General features: G+C 40.1%; 1 protein-coding gene across 10 annotated transcripts in view; it reads right to left on the bottom strand.

Moving 5' to 3' along the window:
- Positions 1-1,603: 1,603 nt before the first annotated feature.
- Positions 1,604-20,892, bottom strand: part of USP48 (ubiquitin specific peptidase 48) — a 66,428-nt gene continuing 47,139 nt past the window's right edge. For 7 of the 10 annotated variants that reach the window (XM_082448623.1, XM_082448621.1, XM_082448627.1 and 4 more), the window contains 12 exons: positions 19,335-19,459; positions 19,049-19,171; positions 18,695-18,756; positions 18,319-18,429; positions 17,622-17,752; positions 17,157-17,263; positions 14,864-14,968; positions 11,074-11,229; positions 6,984-7,109; positions 5,434-5,482; positions 3,207-3,233; positions 1,604-2,142 (listed from right to left, as the gene is read on the bottom strand). In XM_082448623.1, coding sequence (XP_082304749.1) covers positions 2,120-2,142; positions 3,207-3,233; positions 5,434-5,482; positions 6,984-7,109; positions 11,074-11,229; positions 14,864-14,968; positions 17,157-17,263; positions 17,622-17,752; positions 18,319-18,429; positions 18,695-18,756; positions 19,049-19,171; positions 19,335-19,459 — 1,145 coding nt within the window. In that variant the 3' untranslated portion in view covers positions 1,604-2,119. Of the gene's footprint in view, positions 2,143-2,162; positions 2,496-3,112; positions 3,234-5,433; positions 5,483-6,983; positions 7,110-11,073; positions 11,230-14,863; positions 14,969-17,156; positions 17,264-17,621; positions 17,753-18,318; positions 18,430-18,694; positions 18,757-19,048; positions 19,172-19,334; positions 19,460-20,892 lie in introns of those variants that run through there. The other 3 variants (XM_082448622.1, XM_082448624.1, XR_014260297.1) reach the window with 3 other exon arrangements.

The raw sequence follows: 20,892 nt of genomic DNA, 5'->3' as shown, positions 1-20,892 counted from the left end.
GTCTCAGGCCTGAAAACCTGCATTTCTAATACAGCTTCGCAATGCTGCTGGTACTGTGGGGCCACAGACATCACTCTGAGCAGTGCGGGGCTGGGAGCACACGGTTAAGTCGTGGGGGCGGGAGACAGAAAACTGCTGGAGCATCACCTGCTCACACAGGGCCCACCCCGCTCCCACCACCTGTGCAGATCAGTAAGGGAGCCAGTACTGGGTCATCAGCCTGAAAGACCTACCACAGGCTGTTATTTTGTACCACTGCATGAGGAAAAAAAAGACTCCAAGTAACACATTTTAAAACAGTTATTAACAGCAAACTGGGGAAATACATCAGATTTCTGGGTGACTACTGACATGTTTATGTCAATCCCCAGAAAGAACCTTCTCTGGACAAACAGCTTCTTTACAGGGAGGAGGAAGCAGCTGCATCAAGTACTAAGTGAACTTGCACACAAGTCTTTACCCTGGGAAAGTAGTAGTTGCTTGGCATGTTATTATTTTATGTTCAGGTTCATTGGGGGGCGGGTGTTGGGATCTAAAAGTGAGGATTAGCTCATGACCTGGACCTCAAGTCCTTCCCTTCCCTTTGCCGACCTGAGGGTGGGGCCCACAGGTTCCTAGGATGCGTTGTGAGGGTCCTGTGTGCGGTGCATTCTCCCACACAGACTCATTAGACACCCCCTGCCTCCCCAGGAGGTACAGACTGAAGACACTGCAAACACAGAGGGGAAACTCAGGTAAGAAGTTGTAATTTTACCAAAAGCCATCATTACTCTGATAAAAAGATCTATTCAAAGGGGATGCTGCCAAGGTTACTGGTCCTCAGATTGAAACCTGACACCCCCCACCCGGTATTTCAGTTTAAATGTTCAGAAAAGGGAGGGGTTAAAAAAAAAAAAAAAAAAACCCCAGCAAAACCCAGGGCTAAATAAAGTGTTAGCAAGAGAGACGCCTGAGTCAGCATCTCGGCCGCAAACTTGTACATACGTACTCAGAGGAAACAGTGAAACAAACTCCAGTCTTAATTCCATTTGAAAATCCTTGAATATTCTAACGAATACTGCTTTGGTCATGTGTTGCTAACCAACAATCCTGAGCTGGATGACGTGGCACACTCCATGCACACATTTTTTTCCATTTTTGAACAATGTGATCTAAAAGATCCTTTCTGGATGTTTCGGAAGAATGCTTTCAAAAAAAGAGAAGTGAGATCCAAGAAATGGCGGACTTGGAGGATGGGAAGAAGAAATTTTATATAAAAACCCGTGTTATTTTCCAAATGTATTTCAGGCCATTTTACTCTTCAGAAAAGGTGGTCAGACTTCTCAAAAGTGCAAGGTGTATTTCATTTCCCACTTTTTAATAATAGCAAAACTGGAGGATGCTATGACATGTAATACGTTCGCCATCCTTTCTGAAATGCGTGGAAGTAAAAAGCCTTTGAAGACAAAAGTGAGACACAATCCCTTGGCTCACTGCAGGAGACACGCAGGTGCACCCTCCTTTCCCAGCACTAAGTCAGAGACCAGCGGGCAGGATGTGAGGCGGGTGCACTGGAGCCGACATGGAGAGGAATCTAATCTGAAGACACTTTTCCACAATTACGGCAAGTTCTTCACTTTCATGCTTTATTGAAAGTAAAATATGAATCAAAGACAGGTATTGGTAAGCAGGTTATGTCTCTAAAGAATTACTTTTAGTTCAGAGCAGAATGTTGTCCCATCTCCTGTGATACAAATCCTTTATGGACCAATGCATCTGGTATGAAACTCAAGCAAGGAAATATAACAGAACTTTATTCCCTCCCGTGCCTATAAATCTCATATGTAAACATGATTTACTGATACTGCTACTAAACTTCTTCAGTCTTTACTTGCCCATTCCCCCCCCCACCCCCCTTAAATATAAAATTTGAAACATTTCCTTCAAGTCTGATGGCCTTCAGTGCAATCTGCTTTGACATAAGGCATTTGGGGACAGTCACTTTTGAATGGTTTTCTGCCTTGCGGAGGAGTCATGTAATGGTTTAATTCTTAAATCCACTTTTTCTGTAATGCCCTAACATGTCAAACTCCTCTTCCTTTCTGGTCATTTCTTAGCAGTCAGCAAATGTTCAAAAAGATTAATGTCCAAGAAGACCAGTACCTGGGAAAAGAAACACATGTGGAGGTACAGTTGTGAACTGCAAGGTAAAAGTTCATATATTCCATCTGCCAAGAACGCATCACCAACAGGGAATATCCAACTTAATAAATGAGCGCAGAAGCCTTTTGACGTTGAAGGATAAGAAAAAATATCAACAGACTCCAGGTTTTCGGCTAAAGCACATTCCTGTTGAAAGCCACGCGGCTCCTATTAGTTATCGTCACACAAGTTAATCAGATTTTACTGATGCTTTCATTTGATGGCCATTTTTCATAAAGAAATTTTTTGCTTTGTTTGTTTTGTTTTAACCACATCAGGAGTTTCTGTGTAGTGGGAACGTGTAGACAAATAGCCGCACTGAGAGGGAGGCTTTATTTAGGCCAGTAGCTTGGCTCACTTGTTCGCTTTAGCAAAGAACCCCTGGTATTCGATTCAACCTCATTCTTGGGCAAAGTTGCAACCTGTCATGGATCTCTGGACTAGGCCACAAAGAATCAAACTGGCAACAGTTAAATCTGTAAATGTCAAAGGTCTGGATTCGACTATGTGCACAACTATAGTGGCCAAGATGTAGTAGGAGGCACTGCCGTTTATCCATTTAAAGTAATAATCCAAGAAATGCCTAATTCTAAATAGATCAATGATACCTTTTCACTGAACCTAATATAATTCAGCAAATTCTTCTCCTCTAATTCTTATCAGTTACATACAAACTGTTTTGCTCTAAGATGGGACTGACAGGAGGAACTTGAAAAGGTTAAGTATAAAAATCAAAATGCCACTAGCCAATTCCCCAACTTCCCCCCGAAATGAGAAAGAAAAAGCAGAATGGACATCTGGCAGTAGATACGTCTAACACACAGGCCCTATTTGAGGCCCTGAGGCCTGAGTGCTGATACAGATAATGAAGAAGCTTGAATAAAAAATGCATTTAACTAAAATTAATTTCAGTCATGAGACTCAGATGGAATTAAATTTTAAAATCAAATCATAGGCTTCACTTTAATAGAAAATTACAGTATGACTCTGACATTCATGAACAAAACGTGACAAATGTAACTTACCTTTAAACCCTTCTTCTGGCATACACACTGGAAGGAAAAAAACAGAATTCCAAATTGAAAAGATTGTCACTACCGACAGTAATAAGTTCACTTCAATGCCTAAAGACGAAAAGTTTAAAATAACTTTTAATTACCTTATTCACCTATAAACATTACCTTTGAAGTTATAGATAATAATCAAATGAAAATCTTTCTCTTTATTTCTATCAGAGCAATACATATGCATCACTCAAAAGACAAATACTGGGAGAACAAGGGTTGTAACTGGAGCCAACATTTTGCATGATGGGGGGAGGGGGCCGGAGAAAACCATGTGGCCATCGCCCTCTCTCCCCCTCCCCCTCCCATTCCCACACTCTAGAAGGAACCACTTTCAGCCCTTGCAGCCACTTCTGGTATTTAACCTCTGTTATTTCTAAATAACATGCTTATATTGCTAATTCATAATTTTAGATACTATCTAATAATTTCAGTGAAAGATAAAAATTTAGTTCTTCTACCACCTCTTACGTACCACCTGCCCCGGAAGTACATACCACTGTCCTGACACAGTGACAGTTTTTGTTAAGCTAATCTCCAATGTTCACATTATTTTGTATTCCGTAATACTGCTCACAGTTGACCTCCCTGGTGTACCTTGGTTAGAGTTCCTGTCTGGTATGACTGTGTCTTTCTGGGGTTGGTAACTACTGCATTATTTATGTGTTTCATTTTCTCTGTACTATCTCCAATTCAAGTGTAAACTCTGAAAGAGCTGTAAACCTCAAGACAGTCATCTATCACTTCCACTCTTCCCAGGGGACATCCTGTGCCAAAGCCTGCATCCCACTGCTCCAATCTGGATCGGGTGTGCTCAACAGCTGCTGCAGAGCTTCCGTCCTGGAATTTCCCCCTCACCAGCTTCTACGGCATCTATTCCTATGTTGGATCCCTGTTTTTGGGTTCCACTGCTGACTTCTTTCTTGATTTACTCTCTCATTTAACAGAGCACACCCTCCCAGAGTACCTCGGCAAATGGTGTGTGAGAGAAATTTGAGGCCTTACATTCAAAGAGCCATCAAGTGTGACGTTAAAATAAAGTCTGTCTAGTTATAGAATTCTAGATTCAAACTCACTTTTCCTCAGAATCTTGTGGGCACTGGTCCATTAGTTTGTCTTTCTGACTCTTCATCCTGTGAATGTGTCTGGTTTTTCCTTCTATACCTCTAGATGCTTTTAGGGTCTTCTTATCCCTAGATTTGTACTTTACTGTACCAGGCCCTTGGTGCACCCATTTTTTATTTTCATGAATTATTTTCTGTTCTCTGAATGTTCCTTACACATAGACTATTTACTCTTTCTCTCGTATTGTTTATAGTTAATTTTTAAGCTTTCTTATGCTTCCTGTGTTGTCTATTTTCCCTGGGCTCCTTTTTTTTCAGTCTGTTGATTGATGTCTTTTGGTTTCATGCTCTTTGCTCAACTGTCTGGTGCTCTCTAGTTGTCCATTTCCACCTATTTAAGTGTGAGGCACTAAAAAGATGCCTAAAAACTGTCCGGTGGGCAGTGGTGGGCTTCACCCAAGGGTACCTGGGAGACAAACCACTTCCTAAAAATATTTGTAGGTTGTTTTCTTGAATTGCCCGTTTCCCCAGAGGATCATCCCTTCCCTCGAGCTGCCAGTATTTGAACAAAGAGCTGGTGGGTGGTCTCCCTGTTTGGTAGGTAATGGGCCTCATTATCACCTTTCTAGGTTAATTTCTTCAAAGAGCTGAAACAAACTCTACAGGTTGAGAAGAGGCAGTGACATGAGGGAAGGGCTGTGAGGATCTGCAAGGTAGTGAGCTGTCTAACTACTTCTTATACAGCTTCCAACCTGCCTTTAGGTTTAGACCCCACTCTTACGTTCAAAGGCACCTAGGGCATCCAATTCCTGTGTACCTGTCTGAGGCTCTGCAATTTGAATTAGCTTTGCTTTTTGTTGACCTCTTTCACCTGCAGGCTTACATTTATTTGTTTCCTATGGTAAATTAATTAATTAGTACTGTTTTCTCCACTTTCTAAATTTTCATAGGTATCATTCTTCCTATGATCTTTTTAGAGCAATAATGTAAGATTCTACCTTAACACGTAGAAGCTTTGTTCAAGTTTAAAAGTAAAAGCATTGTAGACTAAAGCATCAATAACTATAATCCCACCTTCCTTTAACAAGTTCCTCAACAAATTCCCAAAACAAGTTGGTCTTTACCTTGCATGACATCATCCATTGCAGCATAATCTGCAATTGGTTCATCAGCCTAGAAAACAAATGAAGACAATTCAAAACCACAAGGGAGTGGAAGCCAGGAGGAGGATAACGTCGCATCCACCTCACACGGAAGGCTGGTCCCGAGCCCACCAGTGTGTTGCTCCAAGACACAAGTACAAACACTGTCCAGTGGAAAACAGGGTTCAAGCCAGAGCTGGCAATGTCCAGGATTAACAAAGGATGCCTTGTCAATGGTGGGTCTAGACTCAATACCCTGATAACTGCACACACTGCACACTGGATGTGGCACTGTTTTCCTGCTCCTCAAATACCTTTAGATGCAGAAAGGTTCAGATACCCTGATGCAGAAAGGTTCAGATACCCTGAGGTTACTAAACACTGATCTAATTGATATGACTTAAGGTGCCAGTGATGACAGCGTGAGTTGGCAGAAATCAAGTCAGAATGGTCCTCTAAAAATGCCAATTAGGTTAAAAATACATTTTCATCCCTCCTCAACATCAAGAAAAAAATACCCATGTCCTTTTTAAGGCAGAAGCCAGCACTGAGTCTGAGCTTGCGGTGGGATTAGCTGCAAGGGTCAAGAGGACAATGACCAATATGGACTCTAGTTGCCCATGTGAAGTACAAACGCTTTAACTGCACAGGCTGTTTCTAGGATTTCAGATGGCGTCCTTAGGATTCAGCAAACCAAAAGGCTTTCAAAATAATTCCACAGAACCCACAGTTCCAAGAAAAGCAAACAGGAAGGGGGTAGGTAGCAGGATGTGTGTGTGTGTGTGTGTGTGTGCGTGCGTGCGTGCGTGTGCGTGTGTAGATATGCGTCTCCATGACCATTTCCAGGGCCTAACTTTATCTGATCACAATTGAGGCTCTACGGTATGAAAAATATATTTCACAGTTCAAAACCTGAAAAATATTCTATCACATCATACAGGGGGCATGCTTCTAGCCACAAAGAAACAAAAGAGGCAAAGGAAAGTGACAAAATCAGGTCCTGAGGGAGGGCAGGATTGGGCTAAAGAGGCTGGTTCAATGATTCTTCTTCTATGACAAAGTTTCACAAGCCCCTACTTTCTAAAACACACCTACCTCTCCTAATTCCGTTCTCCCCAAAGCCAAATTCCACACCCTGGACAAGAATCCCATGAAGCCAACCAAAAGTATTTTGACTATTGTGGCCAAGCCTTGTGTCTTATGTCTGTTTCCTGTACTTATGAGGAAAGGTGGAGATGCTTTAATAGTAGAAATACGGTTAAGTAATTCGCTGATCCAAAAGTTAGGGAGGAGGTTAAATCTAGATTATTTTAAACAAGAATTATTAAAACCCCACAAGACCCAATGATGTTGTGACCTCCTCTAAGTCTCTCATGGCTCACCCAGAGATGGAGAATGTAGAGGCCAGCAAAACTCACAGCAGAAGCTTCTTACCACACCCTGCTGAGAACCTGAGGTAACTGTAACCACCACTGCACGTAGTTTACACATGAGAATCCCTAGAATCCCTCAGGTACAGAGCTGTTACCTACCTTTAACAAAATGACAGATTCAGGAATGACGCCAAGGGTTCCGAGGGTGGCACAGTCATCACTTAAAATCTTTCCATCAATTGACAGATTCTGGTCAAAAGGAGCAACTGAAAATGCATGCATGATCTGTGCCAATATAAAAGAAACAAGTTTGTATAAAGCAAAATACTGAGACTTATACCCTATTTGAAGAAATAATGCATAGATTCTGAGGGTGAAATAAAAGACTTCAGAATACAAAAGATACAACAGTTTACAGTCAGCTCGCTTGCTAAATTCCTATTGAGACTCTAATCCCAATACATCTGAGAACATTCTTCGGAGGCCTGATAGAGAATTAGGAGACAATTATACCCACAGGACCTTGTGTTCCGCATCTGACAACCTCTCCACGGGTCGGGGTGCGGAGAAAACAAAGGAGCAGAAGGTGGGGCTGGGCTGACAGCTCCTCGGGTAATAAGGCTTGAGCAAGGCCATCACTGTCACCCCTATCATGCCCAAGGTTCCACATCGTTTTAATAACCAAGTCAATTCCAAATTCTTTCATAAGACCATCTCTAAATTAACCAGAAGGCTATCTGGACTCTTCTCGTTTTGATCCCCTTAGTGAGCAGCCGGGACTACAAAATTCAGCCATTGGGCCCTGTCACATACTATTAGACCGAATCTTGCCTCTAGGGACCAGAATATGAATTTCTTAAGGGTAGGGGCCATATACTCCAGCCCAGTTCTAGCCAAGTCTTAAAAATTGAATACATTCAGAAAGACTATTGTGCATAATACTTAAACATTGTTTTCAAATTCAGGAAAATTTTTTATCACGTCCAGGGAGTAAATACCAGTACGAAGTAAGGAGGAGTTGGGCTCAGAGAGGCACACATAGGTACCCTTCAATGATACATTCTAATTCTTCACTTGGGTGTATTCTAGAGTATTCATTTTATTATGCTGCATAACCGAGTTCCATACTCCTTGAATGTTCCATTACATGTATCTCATTACACCAATAGCCATGTGACAGGGAAACCATTCTACCCTTTTATGCACTCTATTCCTCTACTCTTTGAAAAATCTGGAAAGACAAAACAAGCAGCCCTGAACCAACTGTGTATATAATTGGGCCCTAGAGCTTTCCAGCTGGGAAGACCGTGACCAGAAAAGTGATTTTAATAACAGTGCACAGGAAAATAACAACAGGATAACAACACTGGCCTCCTCCCTAACTGTTAGGCCAGATTCGTAATTGGACTTCTCAAAGGGACATCAGGCCCTCAGAAGCAAGCAGAGACTGATTAAACAGGGATCTGTAGCTACGGTGCACTGACATCATCAATGATCTGTCTATGAAGCAATGAGCCTATTTCTGGTACGTGAGAAGTACTGACGGGACAGTTCTACCGAAGGCAGTCCAGCACACGGGCATCAGGCAGAGGCAACAGCCCCAGTTAGTAAATATGACCCATGAAGAAGAAAGCACAGTTACAAAGGAAGTGTCTGATACCAGCTTAATGTGGGCAGTGTCACAGCTGCATGACTGTAGGAATGCTAGTTCACACGCCTAAGTGGGATGCACAGGGTCTTCGTACCACCACACAACATTGGACCAACCGCAAATACCTCTAGACACGAGTTCCATCACTGAGGGGTGGAGGCTCATACTTTTATATTTTGAGCGCACAGACAAGGACATTTCAATTCATTCAACAACTCATGAAGATTTATTACACCATGTGTTGACTACTGTGCTAGGTACTGGAAATATAAAAGTGAATAATCCCACCCCGGAGAGGTCCAGAGGATAAAACCAAACAGTGAAGATGGTGGCAGAAAGTACACATTGCTCCTAGCGGAGCACATAGAAAGGAGCAGTTAGCTGTGTAACTGAAGGCCAAGACAGGTTTTGCAGAAAAGATGTTGTGAAAGATGAACAGTGCTTACTAGTGAGGAGAAAACGGTATTTCAGAATGAGGGAACAGGCCAAAGGCATGGAGGCCTGTGCCCTGTATAATAATAATTCATAAACCATAAATGCTAGGAGAATGCTTCAGAAGAATTAACATTCTATAGGTCTGTTTAACAAGCGAGTGTAGCATTGTTGATCTGTGGGGCATAAAAGGAACAATGAAAACTCTGTTCCTACAAGGTGAGCGGCTCCATGCTGCTTGCCATGGGGGTGTGAGTGTGTGGCTGAAATAAGGAAATGCAATAAGGAAATAAGGAAAATGAAATAAGGAAAATTTCCTCCTTTCTAAAACAAGCAATACTACCCACTCAAAACCTCTCTTTGGGAAAATGGAATAAGACAATTAAACACCAAGCATATTCTCAGAAAGGAGATGGATAAATTGTACTTTATGGCCTCATAGGTGGATGAATTAAGCAACTATAAATGGGTGTAGTTGCCATCCTATTAACTTGGAAATGTAGTATACCCTAGAGGACAGGCTCCATGAAACATAAAAAAAATGCACTACACGCTTAAAAAGTCACCCACCACCACTGGCTGAGGATTACATGCATGCCCACCACAAGCTCTAACAGTTCTCAGGTTGCTGGGCAAAAAGGTCCCGTCTAGTGGGAGCTTTCAAAGCTACCACCACGGATCGGTGAAGGGAAATTACACTTCACTGCCCTTTCTTTTGACTGTTTAGATCACAGTGGTCCTCGAAGCAAGGATGGGAGATGAGAGGAGGGACACGGCAAAGGAGCCATCCAAGGAGAGCACATTTGGGGGGTTTCCTGTGAATAGCTGCCGCCTTCTAGCAACTCATTTGTGCAGGTAACATGCACATAGATAGAGGTTATTTCTGCTGACTTTTGATTTATTCTTTAAAAAGGGTAGTCCACAATAAAAAGAAGCACAGGCTTTGAAAATGTCTTTATCCACAGGGGCTCTTTTTGTAATTTAAAGGTTTTGAATGTTCGAGGTTTACCACTGACAGGCAGAAAGCCGGTGACAGAAACAAGCTTTCTCAGATGTAAAAGCTACAATAACAGAGTAAAGATATTATGCCAACACATTTATTTGCAGAGCCATGGGTTCAACCAAGGGAAATACTGTTCCCGGGACAATCTGGAACACATAACACCCTCAAAGGAAGCCTATACTTTTTCCTCAATTACAATGATAAATATTAGCAACAAGGAAAAATGCATAACCAGTAAACCATGCCACATGAAAGTAGCAAAGAGGGAAATTTGGTCAACTTTTGGGATCTGTATCAGTGACTAAAATAGATAAGGGGCCAGATTTTTTTCATGTACATCTTGAATTTATCAGCCTCTTTTTCCTGGGTTTTGAGATGTACCATTGGCATGCTCATTTATAGTACTTTAGTATTGCTACCAAGAAACAACAATATCATGAGGCATTTTCATAATGCATCCACTGCGTTGATGTGCAAAAGCAATGGAGGGGGCGGGTGGGATAGAGTGGGAACGATCTAAAATGAACCTTCAAAAAGAACAACCTCGGGCTTCCCTGGTGGCTCAGTGGTTGAGAATCTGCCTGCTAATGCAGGGGACACGGGTTCCAGCCCTGGTCTGGGAAGATCCCACATGCCGCGGAGCAACTGGGCCCGTGAGCCACAACTACTGAGCCTGCGCGTCTGGAGCCTGTGCCCCACAACGGGAGGGGCCGCGATAGTGAAAGGCCCGCGCACCGCGATGAAGAGCGGCCCCCGCTTGCCGCAACTAGAGAAAGCCCTCGCACGAAACGAAGACCCAACACAGCCAAAAATAAATAAATAAATAAAATAGCTATTAAAAAAAAAAAAAGAACAACCTCAACACGTAACAAATTAAATGGCTCTCAACATTTCTCATTATTATTGGAAAGCTACTCAGAACCTGCTCAAGTTTTCAGAATCCCCAAAATACTTTTCATCTTCACAGAAAGATTCTTGGCTAATTTTGAAAATTTTGAAACTCTTTCTAAAGAAAGAGTTATTTTAATTTGGTGACCCTACAAGCATTATTCTAAACTCAAAAAAGCCCTCTCTCAATGGCCTAATACTTAGGTGCAAAGCAGAAACTCGTGAAGGTCCTCCAAGTTCAGAGCATAATTAAACAAATGCTATATTTCCCTCACCTGAATTTTCAATTCTTTTAATGTTTGATTAGCAGAAACAAGAAGAGCTTTTTCACCACGAACTTTTCTATGTCGCATACTCCGCCGAATAACTTGCTTTTGGTAGGCTATATAATTTTGATGGGATATCTTTTGCCGCTTTGTTCCTCCGTTGCTCTATAATAAAGATCCGAAAAAAAAGAAAGCACTGAAATTACCCACACTGTGACCCGTGCTCATAAAGTTCATCAGGCAAGCAAAAGCTATTTATTTATCAGACTGTTAACCATTTGAAATTCAATATCAACAGTGAATAGGAACTCGCTGGAGGTTCTTAGTAGGCTCAGACAAAATTGAAAAAATTAAACGATAAGTAAAATACACTTCTAACTGCATATAAGCTCCAGGATTTTAAAATGTATGCATTATAAAAAGGAAATTTAAAAGCAAAATAAGTTTGACCTTAGAAAGACACAATTATGATAAACTGAAAAAATTTTAAGATTATTAAATTTAATCCAGTCAGTGTCAAAAAGGAAAGAAAGGGGTGCAGAGGCAGGATAACTGTTCTGGATAACAATCTAAACTGATACAAAACAATGCATATCTTAATTGTATGCTGGTTTGAGGAGGGAAAATTGCTTCAGACACATTTGAGATAGGTGAAGAAATCTGAGGTTGGGTAAACAGGACACTGTCTTTACTGATAAGCTGGTTTAAGAACTTGGAGGTGGAATGCCATGATGTGCACAATTTACCTAAAGATGGTTCAGCAAAAAGTACAGGCATACATATGGGTATATAATATATATTGTACTAGTCTTAAGAAAAAAATAGACGAGAACCAAGTATCTTTCTACAATACTCCAATAAATGCCTCATCAAGAGGTTAACAGTCAAGATTCTTCTGCTAACCAGGACAGGGAATGAATGAAACAAGATTTTTACAATAATATTTTCCCCTGGTTTAATTAAATCTGGATGAGGTAACCCCCAGGCTCTGGCTCTGGTTTCCATAGTTGTCACTGAGTGTCAGGTGTGCATAATCAGAGCGGTTTAGGGGTCATTATGGACACAGATGCCACATAGGCGTCATCAATGGAGCTCCAGAGATCTACAAAGCAGAGAGGATCAGGGGGTAAACAGAAGAGCATTTGTTCAGGGTGATAGGCCACTGGCTAGGTGCTGCACAACGCTAGGTTCAGCTCTAGCTGTGCGTCTCAAGAGGCACACAGGTGATTCTAACATAAGAAACAACGTGGGAGTTAAAAAAAAAAATTCATGACACATTTTTCTCAATCTCAACTATTAAAGAAAAGGTGAAATTGGACCTAAATTTCACAATTAGGAATATAAGGGAAAATATCTACAACAACCTAAAATTTTACTTTAAAATATAAAACAAACCAAATAACAAAGCCCTGAGCATTAAGCAAGATATATTTTTTCATGGGTCTAAAAGCCTTTCCCAGAATTTTTTTTTTTTTCAATCCATAGAATTTAAATCCAACTTATCTGACAAAAAGCAGTCCACTGGTTTTAGAAGGCTTTCAATTACCTAAGTAATATCCAATACTGGGTACATTATTAACCTAAATTGTAGATAAGGTCAAAGTCAAAGGAAGTGGGTTGATCTAGCTTAGAGAAAAGAGGAAAGGGGATTTGTTCATTTCCATTAAGGACAAATAGAAATGCATCATTTTATATTACAGGGATTTAAAACAACAACTACAGGTAAGCTTTGTATTGAGATAGTGCAACATATTACAAAGAAAAGATCTGAGGAGGCCGACATTCTGAAAACTCTTGACATTCTTCTGGGACCAACTACTCTTTTCAAAAAGGAAGGTTACAGCTTTTTTGCAAGACAAAAATGTTTAAAACATTCTAGAGTATACAACAATGAGAAGGAAGACAAAAGAAAATTCAAAGTACAAAAAATAATTATGTCATAAAAAACAATGTTCCCCAACAAATATTCTCTACCGTATTTATAAAAGTGAAATCTGTTGTCATCTGCAGCTGAGGAACAGAATGGCAATTTAAAAATTGCTGGGGGTATGACAACAATAGGTAAAACTAGACATTAAAAAAGTTAAAGTTTCCCAAAAATCTAAATCACTTGAAAACGTTTTAAAAAGTTTTCTAAATAACTCTTAGGCTGAAAAGTAAAGTTTGAAATGACAGAAATAAGGACAGTAAGAACACAGATATATATCTAGCTTTACAAACTTATTTACAAAGTTTACCAGAAGAATAGCGATTCCCAACTGATTATTAAACCATACTCCCACTAATAAATAAACTACCAATAAACTAACATGGTACTGCCGGCCGAGCAAATGAAAGAGAATGGAGTCCTAAATCAAGATGGACACAAACACTTCTATTTTAAATATATCAACTGAAAAAGCAAATACACTAGCTTGTAGATCTGACTTGAAAAATGGACTGTAGAGGAGATGGGAACATAAAACAAGTCGACAACAAACAAGGTTTGTTATGTTTGCAAACTACTATTCAAGAGACATATTACTTAACTCAATAATCTCAAAAACCATCCCAAGGAACAGCAGGCATACATGTACATAAATTTTAATAAGGGCATTATTTATTACAGGAAAATATCCCCACAAAACTGAAAACCTACATCCCTATAAACTGTATGGATTTGGTTAGCACTGGGACAAGGGGGCCCTCCAATGCTGAGGGATTGAAACACAAATTTGGTAGGAGTGGCTGCGCGAAAGTGCCTGACTCTGTTCTTCCACAGGTGTTTTAAAGTCAACAAATGCTGACATATCTCTTTATGCCAGTTGGGAAACTACAAGTAACATTTACTTCAGGGAGACCAAGATTCAAGTCAAGAGTGCTTTTCAGACTTTCTTAATCACAGTTGAAAATGAAATAACTGTATCAGTATATATACACAGAGAGGCCAAGAAACCCAGATAATCTCTGCTCTGTAACAGATACAACAGATGGTCATTTTATCACTTTTATTCCTTCAGGGAGGGTGCTAACCGTAATCCGACTACACTATTTTTTAGCAGAAAAGAAAGAACACAAATATCTCTAATTAGTTAATTAAAGCTAAACTCTAATTAGAGTAGAAATTCCATGAATTTAAGGTAAATCTAGAATATCCTGGTGTATAATGGTCTGACTTTTTGAGAAGCTAAACTTATCTACATCATGTATCAACCAAACATATTCCCACATTATTTCCTGTTCTTGACATTTTTCTCCAATATCACTGTGAACATGCAGAATATAATCAAGCAACCAAATAAGAGGGGGTAGAAATACCATAACAAAATACACAGAAAATAGGTAATTTTAATAGAAGAAAAATGAAAGACTAATGCTGATTCTAGTCATTTGCCTAACACGTTAGAGACCCGAAAGTCTTTTCTATAAACTCCAATATTATAAAGGCTACTGTGTGTTTTCCCTGTAGTCAGGGAATCTGAGTTTAATAATTTTTTCATACATAAAGATTCCATGATTAAGCAACAAACCAAGATATGGGTTAGTTTAAGTTTTCTTTCCAGGTAAAAAACTGAATCATTTCAGTGTATTTTAGCCTTTCTTGCTTAATAGCACATATTAATTCTGGAGTAATGTAGTCCATGGCTTTTCATGAGAAATCAGGACAGCTACAGCATGCTACCCAATGCAGGAAAGCGGGAAAAAAGGGGTCCTGAGAACCAACATCCTACATAGGCTACGCAGAGATGTCCAAGAGCTTAGAGTGACTGCTCTCAGAACAGCAAAAGGTGTAACAATGAAGAGCAGCTTCAACACATACTTGATTAAAATCTGGATCTTTTTCTCCATCCGGTTTAGCTTCTTCCTTATCCTCCTCTGTTTCAGAACTACTCACATTTAGCTCTGGAGCTGAATCCTTCATCACCTGAATGTGCCAGGAAAAGAGAGAAAAGTAGGTCAGACCCTAGGAAGGCGAGCTATGGAGGCTGTGGGGCTTTTTTAATTTTTTTTTTTTAATACATTTATTTATCTATCTTTGGCTGTGTTGGGTCTTCGTTGCTGCACGCGGGCTTTCTCTAGTTGTGGCGAACGGGGGCTACGCTTTGTTGCAGTGCGTGGGCTTCTCATTGTGGTGGCTTCTCTTTGTTGTGGAGAACAGGCTCTAGGCGCGTGGGCTTCAGTAGTTGTGGCACGTGGGCTCAGGAGTTGTGGCACACGGGCTTAGTTGCTCTGCAGCATGTGGGATCTTCCCAGACCAGGGCTCAAACCCGTGTCCCCTGCATTGGCAGGCAGATTCTTAACCGGCTGTGGGGCTTTGACTGGCCACCTTTATCAAGAGGAGGCACACCTTTTTCAATGGTGGGGTAAGAGACCAGATAGAGGATCAAGACTCAAGGGCTCTCTCTCTTTTCTGTGCTCTTTTAACATGTTAGTTCTTATCCTGTGATTTATTCTTGTATTTAATGTGTTCGCCATAAATGTAAGCGGTCTCTGCAGAACAGTTATCAGATTTTACAATGATGTTATTTTGTAGAAGTTCAAAATTGCTCTACATTTTCCCTAGTACACTGATCGTCAAGCCTTTTCAAGTTCAGACAGGAGTCCCAATGCTCCTTGAGACTGAGAAAATGAAGGATGGATGAAATACTGCTATCAAACTAAAAAATAATAATAATAAAACTTTACCTAAATTGGATACTATTTTGTACTAGATACCAATATATACATGCACTAATAGGTACAAAAGATATAAGAAAATTCTAGGGGAAAAACTGAGACATTTTTACTCAACTTCATTTTCTCAGCAAACTAGGAAATGAGGCCTTAATTCAACTTGTGAAGCAAAACCCTAGACCATTAGAGCATAATTTGTAAGTTACTCTTCTAAAATAATGTGTTTGGTAACTATCATCAAATAAAACACATTCTATTTTGTCTTTAATTCCCAAAACCCTGGAACCAAATTAATGAGATGTCCAGAGATGTGGTCAGGATCTACCTAAGAGCCATTCCTAATATAGTGAAAATGCTCCAAAAACAATCCACAGCAACACCCCTGCTCCCAAATTATACCCAAATCTGTCTACGTCACCTACCCTTTAGATAAAAAAATGCAACAGGCTCTAGACTGGCCGTCCTTCTTTCCGTTATGCCCTTATCAACTCCAAACACAATGGCCAGGGTGACCTTTTGAAAGCGTAAGTGAGATCACACCATGACCTCCCTTGAAACTCCAGTGGTTTACATCTACGCTTAGAATAAGATCCCAGATCCTTGGTATGATGTATAAAGGCCGATAAAATTTGATCCCTCATCACCTATCTCACTTTCCCTCCTTGGAAGAAACTTCTCTCTAGACCAGTGCTGTCCACTATGGTAGCCAGAGGTGACACATGGCTATTTAAATTAAAATGAATTAAAAACTCAGTTCCTCAAGTCACCCTAGCCACATTTCAAATGCTCCACAGTCAAATGCGGCTAATGGCTACGGTGTAGATACAGAACATCTCCATCACTGCAGAAAGTTCCATTGGGCAGTGCTGCTCTAGATACAACTTACTCTGTTGCTTGAGCACATTAGACTTATGGTTTTGCCTGGACTACACGTCACAGGCTGACTCTCTGACAGTTAATGCTCAGGTAAAACAACTCCTCCTCTGACGCACCTTTCCTACCCATGCCCTATCTAACAATGCACCTCCGCCTCTATCCGTCTCTCGCTTTACTCTGCTAGATTTCCTTCAAAATACTTGTTCTTGTCTGAAATTATCTTATGAATTTATGGGCTTATTCTTGATCTACCTAACTAGGTACAAATATTCTTGACGGTAGGTAACTTCTCTGTCTTCTGCACCACCTGTATCCCCAGCACCAAGACCATTCCTAGCACACAGCTGACAATCAATATTTGTGTTTCGATTAATAACTGACTAGATCCACATAAATCACATAACTATTCCTTTTCAATTCTAGTCCAATGGCTCCGCCTGCACCATCCCCTCCCAGCAAAAAAAAAAATAAGGCAACCCTAGGCCATCCTCAGTGAAAATCCAACAGCAAGTCAAAAGGCAAGCTTGATCATTACTAGACACGCCCACAAGAGGGACTGGTACCTTCTTATTATCCACGACTTTATGGACGTAGATGGTGGCTTGAGTGTATTCACGCAGGTCCCTCTGCTGTTGACACAATAACCCTTCTCTACATTCAGGACAGAGTTCTTTAAAAAAAAAAAAAAAAAAAAAGAGGGTAAAATAGCAGTGGTTGAGGAATTACTGTCAAGGAATGAAAGATCTAAAAGAACATATCAAAGTTACCAGAGTGTATTCATCAAAATATTACTCATTTTTTCTGTTAACCGTTGTATTCTATTGTATGCAAATAAGGAAATCCATTTACTGTCGACAAACATACAAATAATGAGGTAATTATACGATAATTCCCATCTGCGGAATATAGTTTGGACCACCACATGATCTTTAACTTTAAGTAGAAAATACAATATTGACATACTCTTTCCTTCCCCCTTAAAATGCCAACTTTTAACTACATAAAGCAAGAGCAATATGAAAACTTACTAGGCTCAGAAATATACTGTGTTTCTGAAGGGTTTGCATCTCCTCCTTCAGTTCTCATGATTTTAATCACATGATCCACGACAAAGAGCTTTTGTATCATTTGCCACTCACTGGGCCATATGAGAGCTATACTGTGCAAAAAAACACAACATGCTTTAAGACACAAGGACATAGTCCATCTCTAAACCAAAATTATCAAAACCGATATTTAATACAAATAAGAAGGAAAAGATACATCAACAAGGAATAGTAGTTTTTTCATACAAAACAATGTTACAACAGCAGTAAAACAAAATGGACTGAAGTTATCAATACATGGATCAACATGGCTAAACCTCAAAAACCGAAGCTGAGTAAAGAAGTTAGTTACAGAGGGATAAATACTATACGATGTAACCTAGAGACACTGTCCTGGGTACCAGCAGCTTGGAAGGAGAAAGCAGGGCTCCAGGAAGGAGAGGGGAGAAACAAGAGCAAGGGAGCCTCAGGCAGCCTCTTGATTTTTATGGAGAAGCAGTCTTTTTTTTTTTTTTTTTTAAAGGCAAGTGCTCCACCTAGCAGAGAATACCAGAGGAAATAACCCCACAATTCAACAGATTCTTAAAACAGACTCTTTACGTCAGACGAGAAATTTCCTAAACACGTTCTATTAATCACCAGAAGAAAAAAAAAAATCACATGAAGAGAAGAAACTCACAGTTTAGAATCTTCTTTGGTCATGGAAGCAAATGTAAACATGAGTCCCCCGTGAGGACACAGAAGAGCACTGTTTCCAACCGATGACACAGGACTACACCTTGTAGGTTTCCTACTCAAACGAAACAAGGAGGATCAATATACTTCACTACTGCATGACTAAACAGAAGATTTTTTTAAGATGATTATTTTAAAATTAGAGATATATTTTAATGATAGTAATTAATGTGTTCCTCAGGATTATTCATTTAAATTATTAGAAAATAAAACTTTCAGTATATGCTAGTAAAAGTAAGGTACTACGATCAGGATCCATGAATTCTTAAAAATACTAACATCAACAATAAAAAAGGAAATAGAAAATTTTTGGTATATACCTAACAAATTTTCGCCATTCTTCTACAAAGAACTGTGACACAATGTAGAGGACATCCGTGTCCTAGAATAGAAAAAATGAAAGTATCCATTAATTCACTGCATTCTTAACCTAAATCCTATAGGGAAAATGTCTCCATATACTGTGGTTTTCCTCTTTCAAGCTTCATAAATAAAATGGAAATGCAGCCCTCTACCAAGCAACCAGAAGTAAGAGTAAAATCCCCCGGATAAGAAAACTATACAAATGAGAATTAGAGAAGCTCTCAGTTGTTCTGAAACCACTGTTCATCAGGAATTTGGCAAGGGTCTTACAAAGGTGAGATGAATTCTATCCTTTGTGGGAATCATTATACCTCTGGCCAGTTACTGAGACACGGTCTGTTTTTGTCCTGGAACAAATTTGGAAGAGAAGTCTTTTGCTCATTTGCAATCATCTTATGCAAGGCTTCATTTTCTTCTCCTTCTCTTTCTAAAATCTGAAAGAGAATGAAGCAGGAAGCAATCAACCATCTCCTGCTGACAGCACAGGACCTGCCTCCTCCCTAACCCCTACCAAGAGTGCAATGTCAATTCTCCTGGGAAGTCAATCCAGGGAGGTGGCACTATAATTTCCACAGATGTCAGGAGAGCGTGCAGCACCTTGCACTGTGAACAGCATTCTTTGTAACTTGGAAACTCGGGAGCCTTTGGGAAGTACTGCTGCAGTTTGCTCCAAGCCTCTTTAGAAACAAGCCTTCTTTCATTTTCAGATATGCATAACTCCCCTAAGTCAAAAAAGGGGGGGGGCCGGAGTAGAGAGAAAAGGTTAAAAAAAAAAAATCAATATATACCTTCCAAAAATCTATTTTATATTTCTTAAACTTAAGACAAATTTGTAGGGCCTCTTTTCCTTCTGTTCTAAAGTACTGTAGTTCTCTCTCTCTTTCCTTAGTTTCAAAGTCTCTAAATTTTTAATTTCATCTAATTCTAAAGAAGCCAGCCATTCCTTTGTCCTTAATCTAGGTCCTTCTTCCTACCAGTGAAGGAAGCACTAAAAGGGCTTCCAGGGATCCTGGTGTCCCTGTGCCACCCCAGGGGTTGTTTAACAGTGTTTGGTCTGTATTTCATCTCCGCCCACATTCAAATGCCACAATTTCCTGCAGAACGTATTTTCTCCATTTTACCTTATTACTTTACTAAATTCATCCCGAATTGAAATGCTGTTTTCAAAGTTGTGTGAGACTCACGCTTAAATAGTAAAGCAATCTACTGTTCAATCGTAAAACCATCTCCAGTCAATACCCAGTTGGTTTGCTATTACTACTGCAAACACCCTGAACCCCGTGGATCTTTAAAAATCCAAAAGAGAAGAAGCAGAGTGCTAGTCACCACCACCCTTATTTCCTCCGAAGATCACAGGAACGCCCAGATGGCAGTGACCCTCAATCTCAGCAGCCCCTCCTCGGTTGACTGATACTTCTAGCATTTCAGGGCCTTTCTCCCCACTCAACCCCTCATTGTGTTTGTGGTTCCAGTTTCTATTGCTTCAGCTGTTCCCAATAGATAATTAGTGAACTGCATATACGTACCTATATGGTTCTTTACCCAGAAAACCATCTTTAAGTTTCCAAAGGAAAATGTGTTTCTACCCCCATTGGCAAGATACTTACATGTTTATATGAGTAAAAAAGCCAGGGACTTTCTAAATGCGGTATCATGATTCTTTGCTTTATGTGTTTTATAACAATAAATAAACCAAGAATCAGAGAAATTAATACACCCAGGGTCACCACAATTGGTGGATAATGGAGCTAGGATATGAAACCAGATATCTCTCATCTAAACCCCATAATTTCTAATGCCTCAAAATGCATCTTCTTAACTTCCATCTATCACCTCTTACTGAGCTTTGACTAATCCTAAGAAATGATTACTTTGCTTTAATATACTTATTACCAGAGAAAATAGATCACAATGTAAAAATTAACTTTATTTCTGAGTAGGCTGTTAACCTCCTCTGAGGTTATGAAAACTTACTTTAAAATGCTATCATGGGGCTTCCCTGGCAACGCAGTGGTTAAGAATCTGCCTGCCAATGCATGGGACACGGGTTCGAGCCCTGGTCCTGGAAGTTCCCACATGCCACGGAGCAACTAAGCCCGTGTGCCACAACTACTGAGCCTGCGCTCTAGAGCCCGCATGCCAAAACTACTGAAGC

This window comes from Balaenoptera physalus (assembly GCF_965194825.1).
Source record: "Balaenoptera physalus genome assembly, chromosome: 1".
In the NCBI taxonomy this organism is placed as follows: domain Eukaryota; kingdom Metazoa; phylum Chordata; class Mammalia; order Artiodactyla; family Balaenopteridae; genus Balaenoptera; species Balaenoptera physalus.
This window is presented reverse-complemented; position numbering and strand designations above follow the sequence as displayed.